This window comes from Geotrypetes seraphini, chromosome 15 (genome assembly GCF_902459505.1).
Source record: "Geotrypetes seraphini chromosome 15, aGeoSer1.1, whole genome shotgun sequence".
Classification (NCBI taxonomy): Eukaryota; Metazoa; Chordata; class Amphibia; order Gymnophiona; family Dermophiidae; genus Geotrypetes; species Geotrypetes seraphini.
Genome location: NC_047098.1, coordinates 54,727,734 through 54,748,842, shown reverse-complemented (window position 1 = coordinate 54,748,842; position 21,109 = coordinate 54,727,734). Strand labels below are relative to the sequence as shown.

General features: G+C 43.6%; 1 protein-coding gene across 3 annotated transcripts in view; it reads left to right on the top strand.

Moving 5' to 3' along the window:
* Window positions 1-21,109, top strand: part of ATP2A3 (ATPase sarcoplasmic/endoplasmic reticulum Ca2+ transporting 3) — a 252,918-nt gene that overhangs the window by 186,210 nt on the left and 45,599 nt on the right. For all 3 annotated transcript variants that reach the window (XM_033921665.1, XM_033921666.1, XM_033921667.1), the window contains exons 10-13: window positions 3,411-3,513; window positions 6,363-6,494; window positions 10,501-10,626; window positions 18,310-18,528. In XM_033921665.1, the coding sequence (XP_033777556.1) occupies window positions 3,411-3,513; window positions 6,363-6,494; window positions 10,501-10,626; window positions 18,310-18,528 (580 nt within the window). The remainder of the gene's footprint in view (window positions 1-3,410; window positions 3,514-6,362; window positions 6,495-10,500; window positions 10,627-18,309; window positions 18,529-21,109) is intronic.

The window sequence follows — 21,109 nt, the reverse complement described above, 5'->3', positions numbered from 1 at the left end:
TAGTTGAGTGCTTTCTGCTACGTTTCACCCCTTCTAATTTAATCTAAAGTGACTGAGTTCTGCTTAACTAAAAGGTAAGAGATTAGGCTATAGTCCAAGAGGACATTAATCATATTAAAGTGTAACAGAAAGCTTAAAATTTAACTAAAGTATTGTTCAAACAGGTAAGATTTCAAGACATCTAAAACAATGATAGCAGTCAACTGCTCTAACAGAGCGTGGTAACCTGTTCCATTACCTGATCTTTATCTTGTTGTAGATTTCAAGCAGAAAGAATTTGCTGAGATTCTTAAATGATTTCCTGTGATGAGCATAACGATTTAGTTGAGGAATAAAGAGTAATTGTTGTACAATGGTAGTCAAGTGCCAGAATATGTAAAATTTTGAAAATGAACGATAGGAGCTTAAACTGAATTCTAGCTTTTATAGAAAGCCAAGTAATTTTACTAGTAAATTTTCTCCCCCCCCAAAAAAAATAAAAACTATTTAGCAGCCACATTCTGCACAATTTGGTGTGTGCGTAGCTGGCGGTAAGGAAGGCCCAGCAAAACAATATTGAAGTAATCTAGTTGAGTCATAATAATAGCCTGTAATACCACTTGTAATTGAATTGGATCCAAAAATGGTTATTTGAAGTAGTTTTAAGTTGACAAAAGCTTTCTGATAATTCCATTTCTGTGTTTTTCCGTACTTAACTTTGAGTCTCCTATCACTCCAAGGATCTTAATATCTGAAGGGAAAGAGATGGCAGAGTTAGCTTGACACATGAATTTCCTGTCCTCCCACCCACAGAATACTAGTTTTGTCTGGGTTTATTTTTAGCCCTTCAACATCCATCCATGTAATCTTCTGTAGTGTCCTGTGTGCATTTTGGAAGTACTTTGAGAGAGTATTTCTATTTCTTTTCTTCATATAAGCATCGTAATATCCTTCTGGGGCCAAAACTGATTAAATACCGTGTGATCCCATGCTTCTCACTTTTACTACATTTTGATTTCTAGAGTGGCGCAGTGGTAAAAGCTACGGCCTCAGCACCCTGAGGTTGTGGGTTCAAACCCACGCTGCTCCTTGTGACCCTGGGCAAGTCACTTAATCCCCCCATTGCCCCAGGTACATTAGATAAATTGTGAGTCCGCCGGGACAGACAGGGAAAAATGCTTGAGGGCCTGAATAAATCCATGTAAACCATTCTGAGCTCCCCTGGGAGAACAGCATAGAAAATTGAATGAATAAATAGAGTGAAAAGTTTCAGCCTCTGAGAACCAGAGCTGGTATTGTGACATCACAATGCCTCATTCCACCAATGCCTAAGAGCCAACCTCATCAGTGATGTCACAATGGCTTGATTGTCCTTTACATGGCTCACTTTTACTACATTTTGATTTCTAGAGTGGTGCAGTGGTTAAAGCTACAGCCTCAGCCCCCTGAGGTTGTGGGTTCAAACCCACGCTGCACCTTGTGACCCTGGAGAAGTCACTTAATCCCCCCATTGCCTCAGGAACATTAGATAGATTGTGAGGCCAGCCAGGACAGACAGGGAAAAATGCTTGAGTACCTGAATAAATTCATGTAAACTATTCTGAGCTCCCCTGGGAGAACAGTATAGAAAAATAAATAAAAGCCTAACATGGCTTTGTAAAAAGGAGGGGGGGGTTAGAGTACTGTATACAATTCTGGAGACCTTCATAAAAAAATAAATAAATAGGATGGAGACAGTCCAGACAATGGCTACTAAAATGGTCAGTGGTCATAAAGTGTATCTCAATATGTACAGTAGACTTTAAAAGAAAGGCAGTTGAAGAAAGATACAATAAAGGGGTTTAAATCCTTATGAGTTATAAATGCACACAAGGAAGCTCTGGAATGAGAGAGCATGGATGACTGAAAGGGAACAGGCTGGAACCAAAGGAAATACTACTTCATGGAAAAGGTGGTAAATGTGTGGAGGTGGTGGAGACGAAGACTGCATCTGCTTTCAGGAAAACTGGGGATAAGTACCGTATTTGCCGGCGTATAAGACGACCCCCCAACTTTTACAGTTAAAATATAGAGTTTGTTATATACTCGCCGTATAAGACTACCCCTTCTTCCGCACACCTTCTGCACAACAAATAAAACTTAAAAGAACATCAGAATTTATTTCAACAATTTTAATTAATTCACTAAAGCTGAACAGAACAATAAACCCATGGGAGCTGCCATGCTATTTGTTTTCTAAACTGTCAATGATAGAAGGAAGATAACACATAGAGGGAGAGAGCAAGTGCCGGGCAAGTCCCTAGCAAGTTTGCTGGCATGACAGTTTCCCTTTAAAAGCCTTCAAAAGCCTCCTGTTCGCCCCCGCAACTTCCTTAAGGGCTAGACTCCACACACGGCCGCATGTGCGAGAGACGTAGTCAAGAGAAAAGGGGTGGGGCCAGAGCGCCGCTGCTTCCCGCTGCGCAGGATGAAGGAGCTGGCACCCTTGTCACACTGATGTCCCGGCAGGTTTACTAGTACCGTAAGCACCGTAAGGAGGTAAGGAAGGAGATGTTAGGGCATGTAAAGTAAGGGCATGTAAACAGTACCTGGTGTATAAGACGACCCCCGACTTTGGGGAGGATTTTAAGGTACTGAAAAGTCGTCTTATACGCCGGCAAATACGGTACATAGGATCTCTAGGCATAAATGGACAGACTGAATAAACTGTTGGATCTTTATCTGCCCTCATTGGCTCCCAGTTATTCATCGGATAACATATAAACTTTGTCTGCTTACTTTTAAAACTCTTCTCAACAAAACTCCAGCATTTATATATAAATTATGAATTCCGTATCATCCAAACAGAACTTTAAGATCCAATGAACAACATTTATTAACTATTCCTTCGCTTAAGATCATTAATACTAGACGGCAGTTTCTTTTTTCAGTGACTGCCCCACAGACTTGGAACTCCCTCCCAATTTATTTGCGAAAGGAGCAGGATCTAGGAAAATTTAAAAGTAATCTAAAAACATTTCTTTTTAAAGATGCCTTTGGTGCTTAATTTACTAATCCTTAGGCCATATACTTTACTGTATTAAACTATGTTTTTACTTGTCTTCCTCTTGCACTTTTCCGCTGTATTGCTTTTCTATATCGAATTGTATTTCACAATCCCTTTTTACCTTATGTTCCCAAAATGATGTGTTAGTTTTTAACCCAATGTTATTATTTAAAGTGTGTACTGTACTGTTTTTTTTATTGAATGTATTTTAAATTGTTCATCGCTTTGAAATATGATTAAGCGATTAATCAAGAGAATTATTAAACTTGAAACTTGAATTTTTCTCTGTTTCTGTAAAATATGCGTTATGGGAATAGAGTGTGTATTTTTGTGATTTTAAGTGCAAAATTTTCAAGACTTTATGTCCATTTTTATTTTGGGGCAGGCTAAAGAATGAAATACCCGTTCAGTGTGGACAGTATGACGGCCTGGTGGAATTGGCGACTATATGTGCACTATGCAATGATTCTTCACTGGATTTCAACGTGGTGAGTTGGCTCTCCCCTTCCTTTCGTTACCTCTCCTACCTCCACACCTATCCTGAATAGCAGCCTGTGCAGAGATTTTGGGGAAGCTCTGATCATGTGTTTTCAAAACACTATTTTTTGAAAATGGAAAAGACTGGTCAAACCGTTCCTGCAGCTGAATATCTCATTTCTTTTCATTCCTAATAATAATAATAATAATAACTTTATTCTTTTATACCGCCATAACCAAAAGTTCTAAGCGGTTTACACTAAAAAGAGCTGGACAATCAGCGAAATACAATAATATAGTAAAAAATACAAATATTTGTAAAATAGAATTTCACTAATAAACTCTCATTAAGTAATAAATTTATCGAACAAAGTAGTCTTAATTAATTTACGAAAACAGCAATAGGATAACATAGCTTGCTGAATACATTTACCTAACGCGTTAGTTTGCCATTGAGAACATCAGAGTGAGCAGCACTCGTTGGCTGCAGGAAGTCCAGTCTTTCAAACGTTTCCACTCTACCTGAGTGGGAGGAGGTGTGCACCAAGGAATAAAGCATCAGTTGCAAGTCAAGTGTAGCCTTGGGGTTTGAGCTGGTCACCTCTGCAATGGAGTCTATGACCTAGGACAGATCATTATTTGTCTCCAGTTCTTGGGGATTACACAGTGGTAATTATAATCTTTTTCTTTTACCACTCCTTTCTTTGAAAAATTAATGCATTACAGGGTAGTGACACAATGTGAGGGATGTTATTGTGTATAGGAAAAAATATAATCTACAGAATAGAAGATACCTCTGCAAAGGTCGTCACTGTGACCTCACAATGAAGTAATTCCATAGGGGAGTGCCCATTATAGGCACTGGTTTTAGTGCCTAGTTTGTCTAATTGGTTAAGAGGTATAGGTGTTCTCTCAGGGTGTCTGCAGCTGGCATCATGTAGAGCCGACGTTTCAGCTATCATTCTGTGGCTTTCTTCAGGGTATGCTGTGAGGTCTGCAATTTGTCTTTATAAAGTAGGTCCTCAAACCCAATTGGTTGGGGCATGAGGTGAATGAGGCAGGAAAGCCTGTTTGTCATCAATTTGAACTTTGGTGGGAAAGTCACAAATTTGAGTTTTGGAGGGAAATCCGTTGCCTGCTGAGTTTAAAGATGTTTTCCCATTCTTTGGGAAACAAAAGAGACAATGGATTTTCCCACCAAATTTCAAATTTGTGACCAACTGACTTTCCCACCAAAATTCAAATTGGTGATCAACAGACTTTCCTGCCTCATTCACCTCAAGCCCCGACCAATCAGGTTTCAGGACCTACTATATAAAGACAAACTGCAGACCTTACAGCATACCCTGAAGAAAGCCACAGCATGATGGCGGAAATGTGAGTTCTACATGACAAGATGCAGTGAGACCCACCATTTACATACCTTCCTGATACTTAACACCAGGCAGCTCCCTACAGAAATATCCCATTATGGCCAGTTTTAGGGGCTGTATTTCCAAGGGGATATAGATAGGCTGAAGGTGGTCTGGAGACAAGAAACTAAAATGATGCAGCCTCTACACCAAAAGTCATATGAACAGAGACTTATTTTAACCCTTTAATTGGCAGATGGTGAATGAGAGCAAGAGTGCCGAGTAAACAGGCATTTGGAGATGCAGATCTCCCATAAGAGCATTAGAAGACACATGTTGCTTCTGAGCATCAATGCCAAATAAAGGGTTAAATATGCAGACCCTTTTTCCAGCATGCTTCTCTCTTTCTGGTGGTATCTCTTGTATTTATTATTCTCCTGTGCTGCCTTCTCCCCCTTACTCTCGTTTTTTCTGTCCTGTCTGTAAAAAAAAAAACAAAAATGGAGTTCATGTCCTAATTTTAAATTAATTGTTGAATTTTGCAGACTGTTCCTTTATAGAAAAGCAGTATATCAAATCTAATAAGACGTTGGCAAGTAAAGACCAACATGGCTGATCCAGTGTGCATCCAAAGGTATAAGGGAGGCATAGGACAGAAACATTTTTATTTTATATTTAGAGGGTAGAATGCCAGAGGAGGTGGTTACAGTAGTTAGCGTAGCTAGGTTTAAGAAAGGTTTGGACAAATTCCTGGAGAAAAAGTTCATAGTCTGCTGAGACTGACATGGGGGAAGTCGCTGCTTGCCCTGGATCGGTAGCATGGAATGTTGCTACTATATGGGTTTCTGCCAGGTCCAGGAAGTGATGTCAGAGGAAAAGCTTGATGCTGGCATAAGCAGCAGGTTGGAGTTGCTGCTCATGCTGTAAACGTTAAAGAGGTACGATGGAAGAGAAGGGGCGCGCATGTGCGGCAGGATGGGACGGGGAAGGAGCGGATGGGGTGGGGGCAGAGAAGGGGGTGGGGGAGGGGTGCCATGCCCAGGCACCTCTCACCCTCGCAACGCCACTGTGCATGGTAGTGGGAGGGGCAGGAAAGGAGGAATTGGATGCGGTGCCCCCACCAGCGCCTGGGGCAGACACCCCCCTCTCCCCCCCTTACTATGCCACTGGGCGGTTAGGAACTTATGGCCCTTATTGCCTGGAGGCCCAGATCACTGTCAGTCTGCCCCTGATATCCAGTGTGCATTTTGAACATATTTGTCGAATTCCTTCCTTTCTGGCCATTGATGGCGATTCCCTCCCTGCAAAATCAGATAACATTGTACATTGTTACCCAACACCTGTGCCTCTGAATTTATAAATGTGAAGCAGTTACCTATCTGGGGGAGCCTATGCAATTCCTGCTGAATGGATCTTGATACGTTTGGAATAAATTTAAATGATTAGTAACAGCATATTAATGCACAATCAGGTAGGAAGTGGAATAATACCTCTGTTATTTTTTCCAGTCAAAAGGTGTCTATGAGAAGGTGGGAGAGGCAACGGAGACTGCTCTGACCTGTTTGGTAGAAAAGATGAATGTTTTCAACACAGACGTCGGCAATCTCTCTAAAGTGGAAAGAGCTGGTGCCTGTAACACTGTGAGTAACCATTTGAGATCACAACATATACAGTATTTCCCCCACAGTTAAAGACCTGACAGCTCAACTCAAGCAAACTTGGAAACTTTTGCGAACATGAGAACACTTAACTTTATTATTTTTTCCTGTACGCTACAATCCTTCCTCATTTCTTTTCTAATCTAATCTAAACTTTCAGTTTATATACCGGATCATCCTCTAAACATTGGAGATTCAACTCAGTTTACATGAGAAGAGGTTTATATCTGATTCCTCAGGTGAAATACCATATTTTTCGCTCGATAAGACGCACTTTTTTTTCCCACCCAAAAGTGGGTGGAAATGGCAGTGCGTCTTATGCAGCGAAGATAACTTTTTTAAACATTTCCACCCACCCTGTTGTACCTTTTTTTAATGTCCCGTTCATTGGGGGTACAGGGGCTGACCGCCGACCACCCCCTGCCGCTGCTCCCTGCTTGCCTGCCTGTCGCCGCTGCTCGCTGACGCTGTGCCGCAACTCCAAGAAGGTAAGGGAGGGACCAGCATGCAGCGATTGCATGCCACCAGCCCACAAACCTTCCCCCGATGTCAGTACTTTGGAGAGAAGGTCAGCCGGAGCTTCTCTCCAACGTCCTGACGTCGGTGGAAGGCTTGTGGGCTGACAGGATGCAGTCGCTGCATGCTGGCCCTTACCTTCCTGGAGTTACAGTGAGCAGCGACGGACCGGGGACAGAGGAGGAGGAATCACTGTTGCAAAGGAGAAAACGTAGAGCCGGGGGAGGGGGGGTGTCCTAGGCGCTGTGGTTGGCTCAGGCTCTCCGGTGACCAGGGATAGTTTTGTCAGTGCTCCTGCCCCATCTCACTGCTGAGCACACAAAGATCAGAATGGCTGCTGCTCAGAAAGTTTGTATAGTGGGCTCAGGAAACTGGTAGGTAACACTGGCATGAACTGGGTCAGATCGGGGACTGTGGGCTGGGACTGTCTTGAGTTTACGCAGCAGCATCCAGAGTCAGCGATTTCTGTGCAGCGATTTTCACTTGCAAAGAGAAATCAACGAGGAAAAAAGTGGCATCTCTTTCAGAGGTGTATAGCAATGTGGGTTGAGACTTGGAAAGCTGAGGTTCAAATTCTGCTTCTCCCATTGATGCTTCTTGTGGCCTTGGGCAAGTCACGTAACCCTCACGGCTGCCTTTTTGCACTGCTGCTCCTGCAGCAGCTAGTTCGGGAGTCAGCTGAAGGGAAGGGCAGGACTGCCATACCGCCGGAGGAACTAAAATAAGGTATGGGGGGCCTGGGGCCCTTCCTGCCTGCCTGCTTGCCTTGGGGTGGGGGGCCCTGCCTGCCACTAGGCCTGCCTGCCTGTCACTAGGCCTGCCTGCCCTATGCCCTGTCCCTGCCTGCCCTGTGCCTTGTCCTGGCCTACCACTAGACCACCAAAGGGGGGCAGGGTACAGAGCCTGGAAAGAAGTGTGGGGTTGGGTGCAGAGGCTGGCAGGGAGAATTTTGTTCAGAATGTTTTTTTTCTTGTTTTCCTCCTCTAAATCTAGTGTGCGTCTTATGGTCAGGTGCGTTTTATGGAGTAAAAAAAATATATATACAGTAATTCATGTAACAATTTTTGAAAAAAGAAAAGTCTTTAGGTGTTTTCTAAAAGAGTAAAGAGAGAAAATGATTCTGATCTCAACTGGTAGTTCATTCCAGATAGAAGTAAAGATAAATGCAAAGGAGCAAGAGACATAACCTAGTACTACTCATTGCTAGCAGCTTGTGTTAGCCATCCGAGACAGAGCACCCCCTCCTCCAGACAGATGGGGGGGTGCATGGACAGGTCATGGAGCTGCAGTCCACATGTGCGCAGCTATCAGCTCTATCGATCCCCAGAACAGGAAATTGTTGTCAGAGGGGGCAGGGCCAGATAGTGGCGTAGTAAAGGTGAGAGCACAAACACCCATCCTCTTATCTGCCCCCTCTCCCACTGCTGCACGTACCTTTTTTTAATGTCCTCTGTAGTGTTCCTGGTGCGAGCAGCAACCCCCAAGCTGCTGTCATACCAGCGTCAGCTCTTCCTCTGATGTCACTTCCTGGACCCACACCTAGGAAGTGTCATCAGTGGAAGACCCGACACTGGCACGACAGCAGCTTGGGGGTTGCTGCTTGCGCCATAAACGTTACAAAGGTATGGGGGAAGGGAAGCGGCAAGCACATGCAGCAGGAGGGGGTGGGGAGGAGCATGTAGAGGTGGGGGGGGTGAAGAAAAGGGTGGGGGAGAGGCATAAGCTGTGATTTGCAGAGTAACACTTTGCTTCCTTTATAATGTCCAAATCATATCCCAAACAGTACCATTAATTTTTTTAATGTATTTATCCTAAATACCTGATGTTGCCATTTGGGATGAGATTTGGGCATTATAAAGGAAGTCTAATTTTAATCTACAAATAAAGCTGCTCCTCCCCCCCTACTAAGCCATGGTAGAGGTTTCTACCACAGAGTGGTGCGTTAAATGCTTTGACACTCAAAGAATTCCTATGAGTATCGGATCAGTGTTGGAGCATGGTAGAAACCTCTACCCCTGCTTAGTAACAGAGAGCCTTAATTATCAGACCATTTTTATATTGCATCAACGTGAAGCAAATAAATGATCTGGTGATCTGTAGATGCAATGAAAACAACCCAGTCTCAGCCAGAGGAGCCAGCTCTGTGGGTGCCAGTGGGTGCTGAGCACCCCTGATATTGAGTATTCTTCACTGTATGTCTATACCCACAATCTCAGCTGTTCTTCTGCAGTCAGCAAAGAATGGTTCCTATGCAGGAAACCATCCTGTGTCATTCTTTATTGTCTCTCTCAACCTCAGTCTTTCTATTCCAGCATTCTTTAATGCAAGGCTTGAGGGTCAGTGGCTGAGCCCATTCATACTCGATTCTTATGTGAGCCAAGTATAAGATGAAGAAGCCATTATGACATCACTGATAAACTTGGCTCTTATTGGTGGAATGAGACATTATGACATCACAATATCTGCTCTTGATACCAGACTGTCATTCTCTAGTGTCTATCTCAACCTCAGTCCTTCTACACCAGCATTCTTCAATGTAAGGCTTGAGGGTCAGTGGCTTTACCCATTCATACTCTGATTCTTCCCTCTTTCCATAAAGAATGACACGGGGATGGTTTCCCGCGGTTAAAGAGGAGATGGGATGCATTCTCACAGTGACCAAAATTGCAAATTTTCATTTTCAAAGCAGGCCCACCCAAAATTCTTACACCTTTGTAATGGCTGGTGGGGGATCCTCAAGCCTCACCAGCTGCAAGTGTCCTCCAGCAGCCAGAGCTCCTATCTCTCCTAATTGCTTCAGCCCACAGCACTGTCGAAATGGCATCGCACTGAGCTCCCCCTTACCACACACTCTCAGTTTCATACATATGCCAAAACTGAGCATGGGAGGGGCAGGGGCAGCAGCAGCACACGGAGAGAGCCACGGGCAGGAGCAAGTGGGAGAAGGAGGAGTCCTTGCTACTGGATGACTCTTGCAGCTGGTGGAGCTTGGGGACACCCACCAACTCAGATATATTTATTTCTTTGAGTTGGCCTGATGAACACCACATTTGCCCGCCCAGTGGCCCACCCAGAATTTGAGTTCTGGCTACACCACCGCTTCATCCATATGCTTGCATACCTCTAGCAATAAGTGCCCACATCACAGTGATGCACAGAAATCTCAGGATGTTGTTAAAACTAATAGGTTTTACGGCTAAATTTTGTGCAACAGCTACTACCTTCTTTGGGTCCCTTTCCTCAGAGAAATAGCCATCACGCAGCCCAATATGACTAACCTCTGTGTCATGTGTCTATTATACACTTTCCAGTGTGTTTGCCTTTTTCATGACCCAATGGAAAATGGGTGTGGTGAGTGCTGTTTGCACTACATTGTTCTAGTTTACCTTTCAAAGTTGCAACTATGGCTTGTCCCAGTCTCTCTTCCTTGAACGTCTTGATTGCTCTCCACTCCGTTATTTGTCTCACTTAGATAATCAAGCAGCTGATGAAGAAGGAGTGTACCCTGGAGTTTTCTCGAGATCGCAAATCCATGTCCGTGTACTGTACGCCTATCAGCGCCAGCTCAGTTTCTTCCAGCAGCAAAATGTTTGTGAAGGTAAAGGTGGAAACCTGCAGGAAGCAAAACATGACCCGTACACTTCACAGAACGGGGGTGTATTGGCACATTGAAGAGAACGCCGCATTGTGTGTGTTCATGAAGCCTGTTTTATAAACTGCAGAGCTCGTTCTGCCAATTTACTGACAGTGAGTTGACACGAACAAAAGGATCCTTTGGCTTTCTCCTATGAGTTGGGCATTTGTTGGAGAAAACAAAGGTTTGCATCCTTTTCTCCAATTGCTCTGTTCTTGATCATGGTTTCTTCTCTCTCCTCTGCCTGTCCCTCTCTCCTGCCCATAAGATACCTGTAGAACACTTGTTTTAAGTTACCAAAATTTCAGCTTATTCAGTTACATTTACCATATTTTTATACATGTAATGGGCCCATGTGAATGACGTGCACATGCATATAACACAGGTTCTTGCAAGCATTATTATTGCACGAAACCTGCCCAAAAAAAACCCCTAAAACTAAAAAGAAGAAGGTTTAAAATCAAGCACATTAATTTTGTAATTAATGCGTCTTAAAATACACCAGGATAGCACACCCACGCATATAGCGCTCAGGGAGTGTGTGTGATTTGCAAAAATGCATATAACACAGTATGTGTAAAAATATGGTACTTGAATAATTGATTAAGTAGTAGATAAAGGGTTAAAGAGGAAACGTCTGTTGCAATTGAAAACTGACATTGCCTGCAGCAGTGACTTCAGAAACTACAGAGTTTGTTTGTGTTATATTACACAATGATTTTACTTTGACAAACCTATGTATATATCCGCTATAATAAAACCCTTACCACGCATGTGCACTTCAAACTCTGTGGGTCCGTGATCCGTGGCGCAGTACCTGCGCATGTGCAGTACACCTGTAAGCACCGGCAGTTGGTCGCTGGGGTTGATGTGCTACGGGCTGTAGGGGGCGTGCATGTGGAGCAGAAGGGGGGAGGGGAGAGGGCTTTTCTGCTCTTCCGGTCTGGCTGCTGCGTTATAGCGGGTGTGGTGTCCCCCTTCTTACTCGCACCAACATGGAAGATGAGGTGATAAAAGGTAAAAAAACAGCGGTTTCTCTATCGGGGCGCACAGACAGCGTGTGCGAACATGACTGCGGCTCTTCAGCATTGTGAAGGGTGCTGCTGAACAGAGGAATAGGGAAGGGGTGCTGCTGGATAGGGGGGAGGTAAAAGGAAGGGAGAAGGTCTACTGTTGGACAGGGAGAGCAGGGAAGGGGTGCTGCTGGACAGGGGGAGGTAAAAGGAAGGGAGAAGGGCTACTGCTGGACAGGGGGAGCAGGGAAAGGGTGCTGCTGGACAGGGGGGAGAGACAGACAGAAAGAAAGATAGACAAACAGTGGGCAGAGAGAGAGAAAGAAAGAAAGACAGACAGACAGTAGACCAGGGAGAGAGACAGAAAGAAAGAAAGAAAGGGGGCAGGGAGACAGACAGAAAGAAAGAAAGATAGAAAGACATGCCTAAGTCTACACATCGATTCTAGCACCCGTTAATGTAACGGGCTAAAAAACAAGTATATAGTGTGTATGTATGTATATATATATATATATATATATATATATATATATATATATATATATATATATATATATATATATATATATATATATATATCTCACCTGCGAGCCCAAAGGCTATCCAAGCACTGGTACATTCAGGTAGGTAATTAACATGGAGGTAATTTATTTCAGTGGTGCTGGAAGCTTCCATGTTACCCAGTTCAAGGAGGGGGATTTTAGATCAGTCCTGGATTTCAGCCAACCTCATCCTGGTGCATTATGGTATCTGCAGCACTGATTTCAATGGATAGAATCAGGAATTACAAATACCACAGTGCTTTGGGATGTAAGCTTTATAACCAGGACTGGCCAAAAAGTCTCCCTTCTGGGACTGGGTAACTTGTCTTCCACAAAGCTGTTAATAAAGATCAGATAAGATGGGATTTCTCTGTATTTGGCAACTTGCATTTGCTGGTCACGAGCAGTAAAAAGTGGTTAATATGTTGTATGCTAATCTATTTTATAAGTGCCCAATTGGATGACAGGGGTGCAGCGCTTGAACAACTGGTTACTTGTAACTCTAAGGGGAGGGGAGGGAGGAAGCTGCCCAGAGCACAAAGCCCTAAGGGGGTGGGGAGTAGAAAAATAACTGAAATGCAAGCATGGGCTCTCAGCAAATGAAAATCATGGCTCTTGAGTGAGGGAGGGGAGAAAGCAAAAAAGATAAGAACATAAGAGTTGCCGCTGCTGGGTCAGACCAGTGGTCCATCATGCTTAGCAGTCCGCTCATGCGGCGGCCCTCCGGTCAAAGACCAGCGCCCTACTGAGACTAGCCCTACCAGGTGGGAGAGTGGAGTGGATTGGGGGATGGGGGGAAGGAAACAGAAATTAGTCTGCAAGAGAGTGAGTGCAGATATGCTTGGCCTATTCTGGGTACTAAAATGCCAAATTACAGCTCTGATTTCATTTCACCTACCATTTGTGATTTTTTGCTCTGTGTGGTAAATCTCAAAACCCCTATTTATTAATGTTTAGTGCAGTAACCATTCCTAAGTAGAGGCCTGCATATATCCGTAATTGTTTTCATTCTTGCTTAGGCATTGAAATCTAGTAGAATAGCACCACCTGCAGGTTATAATGCATTTTGCAAAATAAGCACAGGATAAAACCGATAGGTTACATCAGTGTCTCTGAAACTTTCTAGAGCCGGGGCACACTAAAGGTAGTGGCCAAGGCTTGAGGCACCCAGACATCATGCATGACATCATCATGTTGACATCCGCGCAAGTGCAAGGGCCCTCCAGAAGTCCGCACATGTACGAGTCCCACGAGAACTGACAGCAAAGGCACGCAGGAAGCAGCACAGGCGGGCCTGGAGATCGAAAAGATCTCTCCTGCCCTGCACCGATTTGAGAAGCAGCGAGGGAAGGGAGGGGGGATTATTTTTTTTTAATTGTATAGGCCTCCCCAGTTTTAGGCTGCCCCAGTTACAGGTAGATAAGCTGCGGCTAATACAATGGGGCGGCTTATCTACCAGTTTTAAAACACAGGCATTTTTTGCGACCTATACACTGGGGTGGCCTATATGCAGGGAAATACGGTATTAGTGGCATATCAGCTTTAAGTACATATGAGGATGGGGCAATACATGGAAAAACAAGAAATTGTATTGTAATGATGGACTGCACCTTACCATGACAGGAAAAAGAATCCTGACTGAGAAATTCAGGCAATATGTTTCTAGGCATTTAAATTAGAAGATGGAAGTGGCGTATGTATGGAGGTTACTTCCGGTGGCCACCCCCAGCAAAAGACAAGATTGATGATAATAAAGAAAGCAATGAAAGCAGCACTATTAGCAATTCACTTCCTAGCAATGCAACAGGAAATGAGCTGAAATTAAAATCTATACAAAAAATGAGGTTGTTGAGGAATAGTAGCTGGAAAGCAGTGACCACAAACACCCGCAGTCTAAGCAGCAAAGTTCATGATCTGCAAGCCCTGATGTTAGAGGCAGACCTGGATATTTTTGCTATCACAGAGACATGGTTCAGTGATTCCCATGGATGGGATGCAAACATACCTGGATTTAATCTTTTTATGACGGACAGGGATGGTCAAAGAGGTGGAGGAGTAGCTCTCTATGTAAAGATCAATATCCAAGCGACTGAAATGGACCCGGGGAGAGGAAGAAGCGATATGGATCGCTTTGAAAAGACAAGATGAAACTTCTATTTATGTGGGTGTAGTCTACAGACCTCCGACTCAATTGCAGCAAATTGATAAAGATCTGATTGCAGATATCCAAAAGTTTGGAAAGAAAGAGGAGGTACTGCTGTTGGGTAACTTCAATTTGCCGGATGCGGACTGGAATGTTCCGTCTGCAGAATTGGAAATAAGTAGGAAGATTGTGGATGCCTTTCAAGAGGTTCTGCTCAGACAAATGATGATGGAACCCACGAGGGAAAAAAACGATACTAGATCTGGTCATCACAAATGGGGAGAGTATCTCTAATGTTTGAGTGGGTGTTAACCTGGAAAATAGCGATTATTAAACGGTTTGGTTTGATATAACAGCTAAAGTGGAGGGTGGCCACACAAAACTCAAAAGTCCTAGATTTCAAATGTACAGACTGTATTAAAATGGGAGTGTACCTGAAGAAAGAGCTGTTAGGATGGGACAACATAAGGGAAGTGGAAAAACAGCTGAAAGGAGCAATAAAAATGGCTACTGACCTTTATGTGAGGAAAATAAAAACAAGAGAAAAAGGAAACCAAAATGGTTCTCTAAACTTGTTGCGGAGAAAATAAAGGCAAAAGAGCTGGTGTTTGTGAATATAAAAATACCCAAGAAGAGGAATACAGAAAAAACTACCGGGTGAAACTGAAAGAAGCCAAGAGAGAGATACATCTGACAAAAGCGGAAGAGCAAATGGCTAGGAATGTAAAAAAGGGAGACAAATTTTTTTTCAATATATATTAGTGAAAGGAAGAAGAAAAATGGAATTGCGAGACTAAAAGATGATATGTATTGATATGTGGAGAGTGACGAGGAAAAAGCAAACATGTTAAACAAATAATTCTGTTCTGTGTTCATGGAAGAAGATCCTGGAGAAGGATCAAGATTGTCTGACAAAGTTACATACGAGAATGGAGTAGGTAGCATATCATTCACGGAAGAAAGTGTTTATCAACAACTTGAAAAATTGAAGGTGGACAAAACGATGGGACCGGATGGGATCCATCCCAGGATATTGAGGGAGCTCAGAGAGGTTCTGGCGGGTCCTATTAAAGATTTATTCAACAAATCCTTGGAGACGGGAGTGGTTCCTGGGGATTGGAGAAGAGCAGATGTGATCCCTATTCATAAAAGTGGTTGCAGAGTTGAAGCGGGAAACTACAGGCCAGTAAGCCTCACTTCAGTTATTGGAAAAATAATGGAAGCGTTACTGAAAGAAAGGATAGTGAAGTTCCTAGAATCAAATGGGTTACAGGATCCGAGGCAACATGATTTTACAAAAGGTAAATTGTGCCAGACGAATCTGATGGAATTCTTTGATTGGGTGACTGGAAAATTGGATCAAGGGCATATGCTAGACGTAATTTACTTAGATTTCAGCAAAGCCTTTGACACGGTTCCTCATAGAAGGCTTTTGAACAAACTTGACAGGCTGAAGTTAGGACCCAAAATAGTGAACTGGATTAGAAACTGGTTGACGGACAGACGCCAGAGGGTGGTGGTTAATGGAATTCGCTTGGAGGAGTGGAGTCCCTCAGGGATTGGTGCTGGGGCCGATCCTGTTCAATATTTTGTGAGCGACATTGCTGAAGGGTTAGAAGGAAAGGTTTGCCTTTTTGCAGATGATACCAAGATTTATAACAGAGTAGACACCGAGGAGGGAGTGGAAAACATGAAAAAGGATGAATGGTCTAATATCTGGCAACTAAAATTCAATGCAAGGAAGTGCAGAGTAATGCATTTGGGGATTAGAAATCGGAAGGAGCCGTATGTGCTGGGAGGTGAGAGGCTGATATGCATGGATGGGGAGAGGAACCTTGGGGTGATAGTGTCTGAAGATCTAAAGGTGAAGAAACGGTGTGACAAGGTAGTAGAAGAAAGAAGGTCGATGGTGAGGACCCACTTGGAATATTGTGTTCAATTTTGGAGACCGTATCTGGTGAAGGACATAAAAAGACTTGAAGCGGTCCAGAGGAAGGCGACGGAAATGGTAGGAGGTTTGAGCCAGAAGACATATAAGGAGAGACTGGAAGCCCTGAATATATATATATACCCTGGAGGAAAGAAGGAAGAGGGGAGATATGATTAAGACGTTCAAATACTTCAAAGGTATTAACGTAGAGCATAATCTATTCCAGAGAAAGGAAAATGGTAAAACCAGAGGGCATAATATGAGGTTGAGGGATGGTAGATTCAAGAGTAATGTTAGGAAATTCTTCTTTACGGAGAGGGTGGTTGATGCATGGAATGTGCTCCCAAGGGAGGTGGTGGAGAAGAAAACGGTGACAGAGTTCAAACAAGTGTGGGATGAACACAGGATCTCTAATCAGAAAATAATGGGTATACTTTGAAGGACCTAAGGCCAGTACTGGGCAAGCTTGCACGGCCTGTGTCCCATATATGGACATTCAGTTGAGGATGGACTGGGGAGGGGTTTTGATGGCTGGGATGGTTAAGATGGGCTGGAGTGAGCTTTGATGGAGACTCCAGTAGATAGAACCTAAGGGTTCTGGATTTCTGGCCCAGAAATATCTAAGAAAAAGGACCATTTAAACTAAATTAATTTATGTACGGTTGGGCAGACTGGATGGACCACTTGGGTCTTTATCTGCCATCATTTACTATGTTACTATGCTAGAATACTTATTTTGAGATTATTTTTTTACTTTAGAATCTCTTATTGTGAGATTGAAAGCTGTGGATTCTGAAGGTTTATTTTGACTAATGATATGGAATAAATGTGCAGTGAAGAAGCACAAGTAAAACAGTGTTATGGAAAACACTGAAGTCTTTTTTTTATTCCCCTTTCTGGTAATAATAGAGATTATTATGATTTTAAACCCACAAAATGACTGTGGCATTCTTGTATTTGTAAGTGAAGAATGGTCGTCTATTTGGGTGTGGAATAGAATATCAGTGACATTGGCACCTTAATACTTATTTTGAGATTATTTTTAGTTCTCAGGAATGTTTCCTATGTATGGTCTGGTGAGTTATTTTGGGTGAGTGAATTGCAAAATTTGACATCCAATTATAGGTAAAGAATTTGAAAATATAGATGAGGAGTACGGAAAAGATTCAAGGGGGTGCTGAAAAGTTCTCAGCCCATCCAACCAACTTCCTCAATTCTGAGCATTATTTTGCAACTGTAACTGAAAAGAGTGTTATACCATTAAGTGCCAATTTGCAGAAATGAAATTCTATGTTTTGACATTGTTTCAGGGATGATGTCATTTCCGAGTTTTCTGTGAACAATATAAGTTGGGTAGTTTCAGGCGGCGCTCCTCATTCAGATCTGATTTCTTTGCCTTCCGGGTCAGTAAAAGCCGTGACAGGTGACCCCTCCTAAGGAAAAGTGAACAAAACTCGAGTCGGGGGGGGGGGGGGGGGGGTGCAGCGATTTTAACATGGCTATCAGTTTTCCACTACAGCACATTTAAGCACTGGCACTTTATTTTCATCTGTGGTTATTGATAATATTTTCCATCAGCCACCTGAGATAAGTAAACTTATAGTACTCATTATTGATTGCATTGAGCGGGTCGTCTTGGGACTGTAAAGGCGATGAGGGTCCCAACAATAGCCACAGTTTGGTGTTACCACTAAATAGATGGTTATAGGGTCTGAGCACTTTACAAACACAACTTTATTATTTTAATGTCATAAAAAAAATCTTTAGAGCTGCGATTTAGACATTGTGAGGTTATTCATTGAACCATATCCATGTCATTCTTTTCTTGGTTGGACTGAAAACTTTTCAGCACCCTCTTGTAACCGTAAGATTGGAAGTGTTTCAGGATCTCTCTCCTCATCGGTGTGTTTATTGTGCAATAAATCTAAAACTTGCCCTTCAAATAAGTAAACCTCAGTGCCTGTCATTCTGAGAAACTGGAATGCTCTTTTTCACGGTTTTTATTATATTTTCTTGAAGGGTGCCCCAGAAAGTGTCATCGAACGCTGCAACTATGTACGCGTGGGCACCACCAAGATCCCCCTGACACCTTCGGCAAGAGAAAAGATTATGTCAACAATCAGAGAATGGGGAGCTGGCATCGATACGCTGCGCTGCCTGGCACTAGCCACACGGGATGTCCCACCCAAGAAAGAGGACATGCAGCTGGAAGACTCTTCCAAGTTCATTGACTATGAGGTGAGATTTGCCTAAGAAATGAGCAACAGAAAGGACAAGAAATAGCTAGCCATTGTGAACTTCCCCCACTTCACCCTTAGTGGTTTGGGTAGTACAGTATTATGAAGAGTAGCCTTTAGTAAGAAGGGAACCAAGGATTGCATGCACAAGTTAAAGAATAGAGACAGTTATGCTTATAACTTTATGTAACAACTAGTGTTTAAGCCCGTTACATTAACGGGTGCTAGAATATATGGCTGTCTGTCTTTCTTTCTTTATGTCTCTCTCCCTACTCCTGTTTCTTTCTTCCTTTCTTTCTGTCTTTCTCCCTCCTGTAATTTTTTTCTCTCTCTCCCTGGCACCCTTTGCCTGTCTGTCTTTATTTCTGTGTCTCTCTGGTCCCCTGTCTGTCTTTATTTCTGTCTGTCTCTCTCCCTAGCCTCCTTTGTCTGTCTGTATTTCTTTCTGTGTCTCCCCCCCCCCCCCCCACTTTCCTTTGCAGAAGCAGCAGTGCTATTTCCCTTCCCCTCCAGATCCCTGTGAAGTAGTAGCAGCATTTCCCCCCACCCACCCCCCATTCCCTTCTCCCCCCCCCCCCACTTTCCTTTGCAGAAGCAGCAGTGCTATTTCCCTTCCCCTCCAGATCCCTGTGAAGTAGTAGCAGCATTTCCCCCCCCCACTTTCCTTTGCAGAAGCAGCAGCGGTATTTCTCTTTCCCTCCAGGTCCTTGCTGAAGCAGTAGCAGCATTTTCCCCCACCCCCCATTCCCTTCTCTCCCCCCCCTCACTTTATTTTGCAGAAGCAGCTGTGATATTTCCCTTCCCCTCCAGATCCCTGTGAAGTAGTAGCAGCATTTTCCCCCACCCACCCCCCATTCACTTCTCTCCCCTACCACCACTTTCCTTTGCAGAAGCAGCAGCGGTTTTCCCTTCCCCTCCAGGTCCCTGCTGAGTAGTAGAAACATTTTCCCCCACCCCCCATTCCCTTCTTACCTTGAGCTGCCTTGCTCCGTTCGGCCCCTCCCCCTTCCCTTCCCGTGTGCTGGCCTGCTGCGGCTGAAGGTTTTTTTCGGCGACTCCTCCTGTTAAAACTCCCCCCCCTCCTCCTCCCGCAACCGCTCCTGTTCAAAGCGGCCTGCTGAGGTTCGCGGCCGCTGTAACGAACCTCGCAGGACGCTCTCCAACTCGGTAGCATGTTCCCTCTGACGCGATTGCGTCAGAGGGAACGTGCTACCATGTGGAGAGCGGCCTGCGAGGTTCGTTACAGCGGCCGCGAACCTCAGCAGGCCGCTTTGAACAGGATCGGTAGCGGCTGTTGCAGGAGGATTGGGGGGGGGGGAATTCGTGAGCGGCGGCAGGACCATGAGGCAGGATTGAGTTTTTCGGCTTCCCCTATCTGAGGAAACCGCCGTGCCGAACTGAGCTGAGCGTGGGGCCGTAGTAAGCGCGGGGCATGCTGCAGTCTTGGCGGCCACGGACATACGGATCATGGAAGCACGCTGATAAGACTGCGCATGCGCCGCCTACGGTTTTATTATATAGATGAGTTGTCACATAGAAACATGATGACAGATAAAGGCCAAATAGCCCATCTAGTCTGCCCATCCGCAGTAACCATTATCTCTTTCTCTCTCCAAGAGATCCCATGTGCCTATCCCAGGCCCTCTCGTATTCAGACACAGTCTCTGTCTCCACTACCTCTTCTGGAATTGTTAGTCAAGTTTCGACTCCGCCCCGGAACACTCCCAAAATAGCCCGTTTTCATTTTGACACTAGCGGTTACATACCACTGAAAATCAGTGATTAGCTCAAACCAGCCAAGAGCAATTTCTGGATGGTTAAATCACTTTGAATATCAGCCAGGGCTGTGGAGTCAGTCGGAAGCAAATCTTTGGGTTACTGGAGTCAGAGTCAGTGAAAATGTGCTAACTCCGACTCCTCATAGAGTTAAATTCTATGTCATGCAAATATTATAATACTTAAATTTCTTATTTCACAGATAATAATTTGATTAACCCATTTTTTTCAGGATGTATTTTACTTTTAGAATATATTTTGATAATCAAATTCTTTGATGATTACAAAATATTTTATATTTATATTAGTGAAAGTGGCACCTAGAGAGTGACACAGGGACAAAAAGTTTGGACCCGACCCTGCCTCGTTCCCACAAACTCTGTCTGAACCCAGCTGCACAAGCCTCAAATAGTTATGATTTGATATTGAAATCATTTTTTATTAAAATATAGAAAGAAACAATATTCTGTACAAATGTCATTTTATGAATCACAAATGCAGAACAAAACCCATCTCCCCTCCTCCCCTCCACTATTGAGACAAGTGAACAAGCCAAATTACTACAAAATGATGCCTAGAAATTTCATGTTAACAGAATACCTCAGTCACACAGAGAACACAAATAGAAAATCCATTAATAGCTGACCAAAAATGATAAACATAATTGACATCAAAATCCCAAGAAGCCACACCTTATACAAATATATAAATAAAGGTGTGGGAGTCAAAGTAAAGATACCATAAATAAAGGTGTCAGAATTAAACGTTTTATGTACTGATTCCATAGCGCTGATATCAAGGTGAGA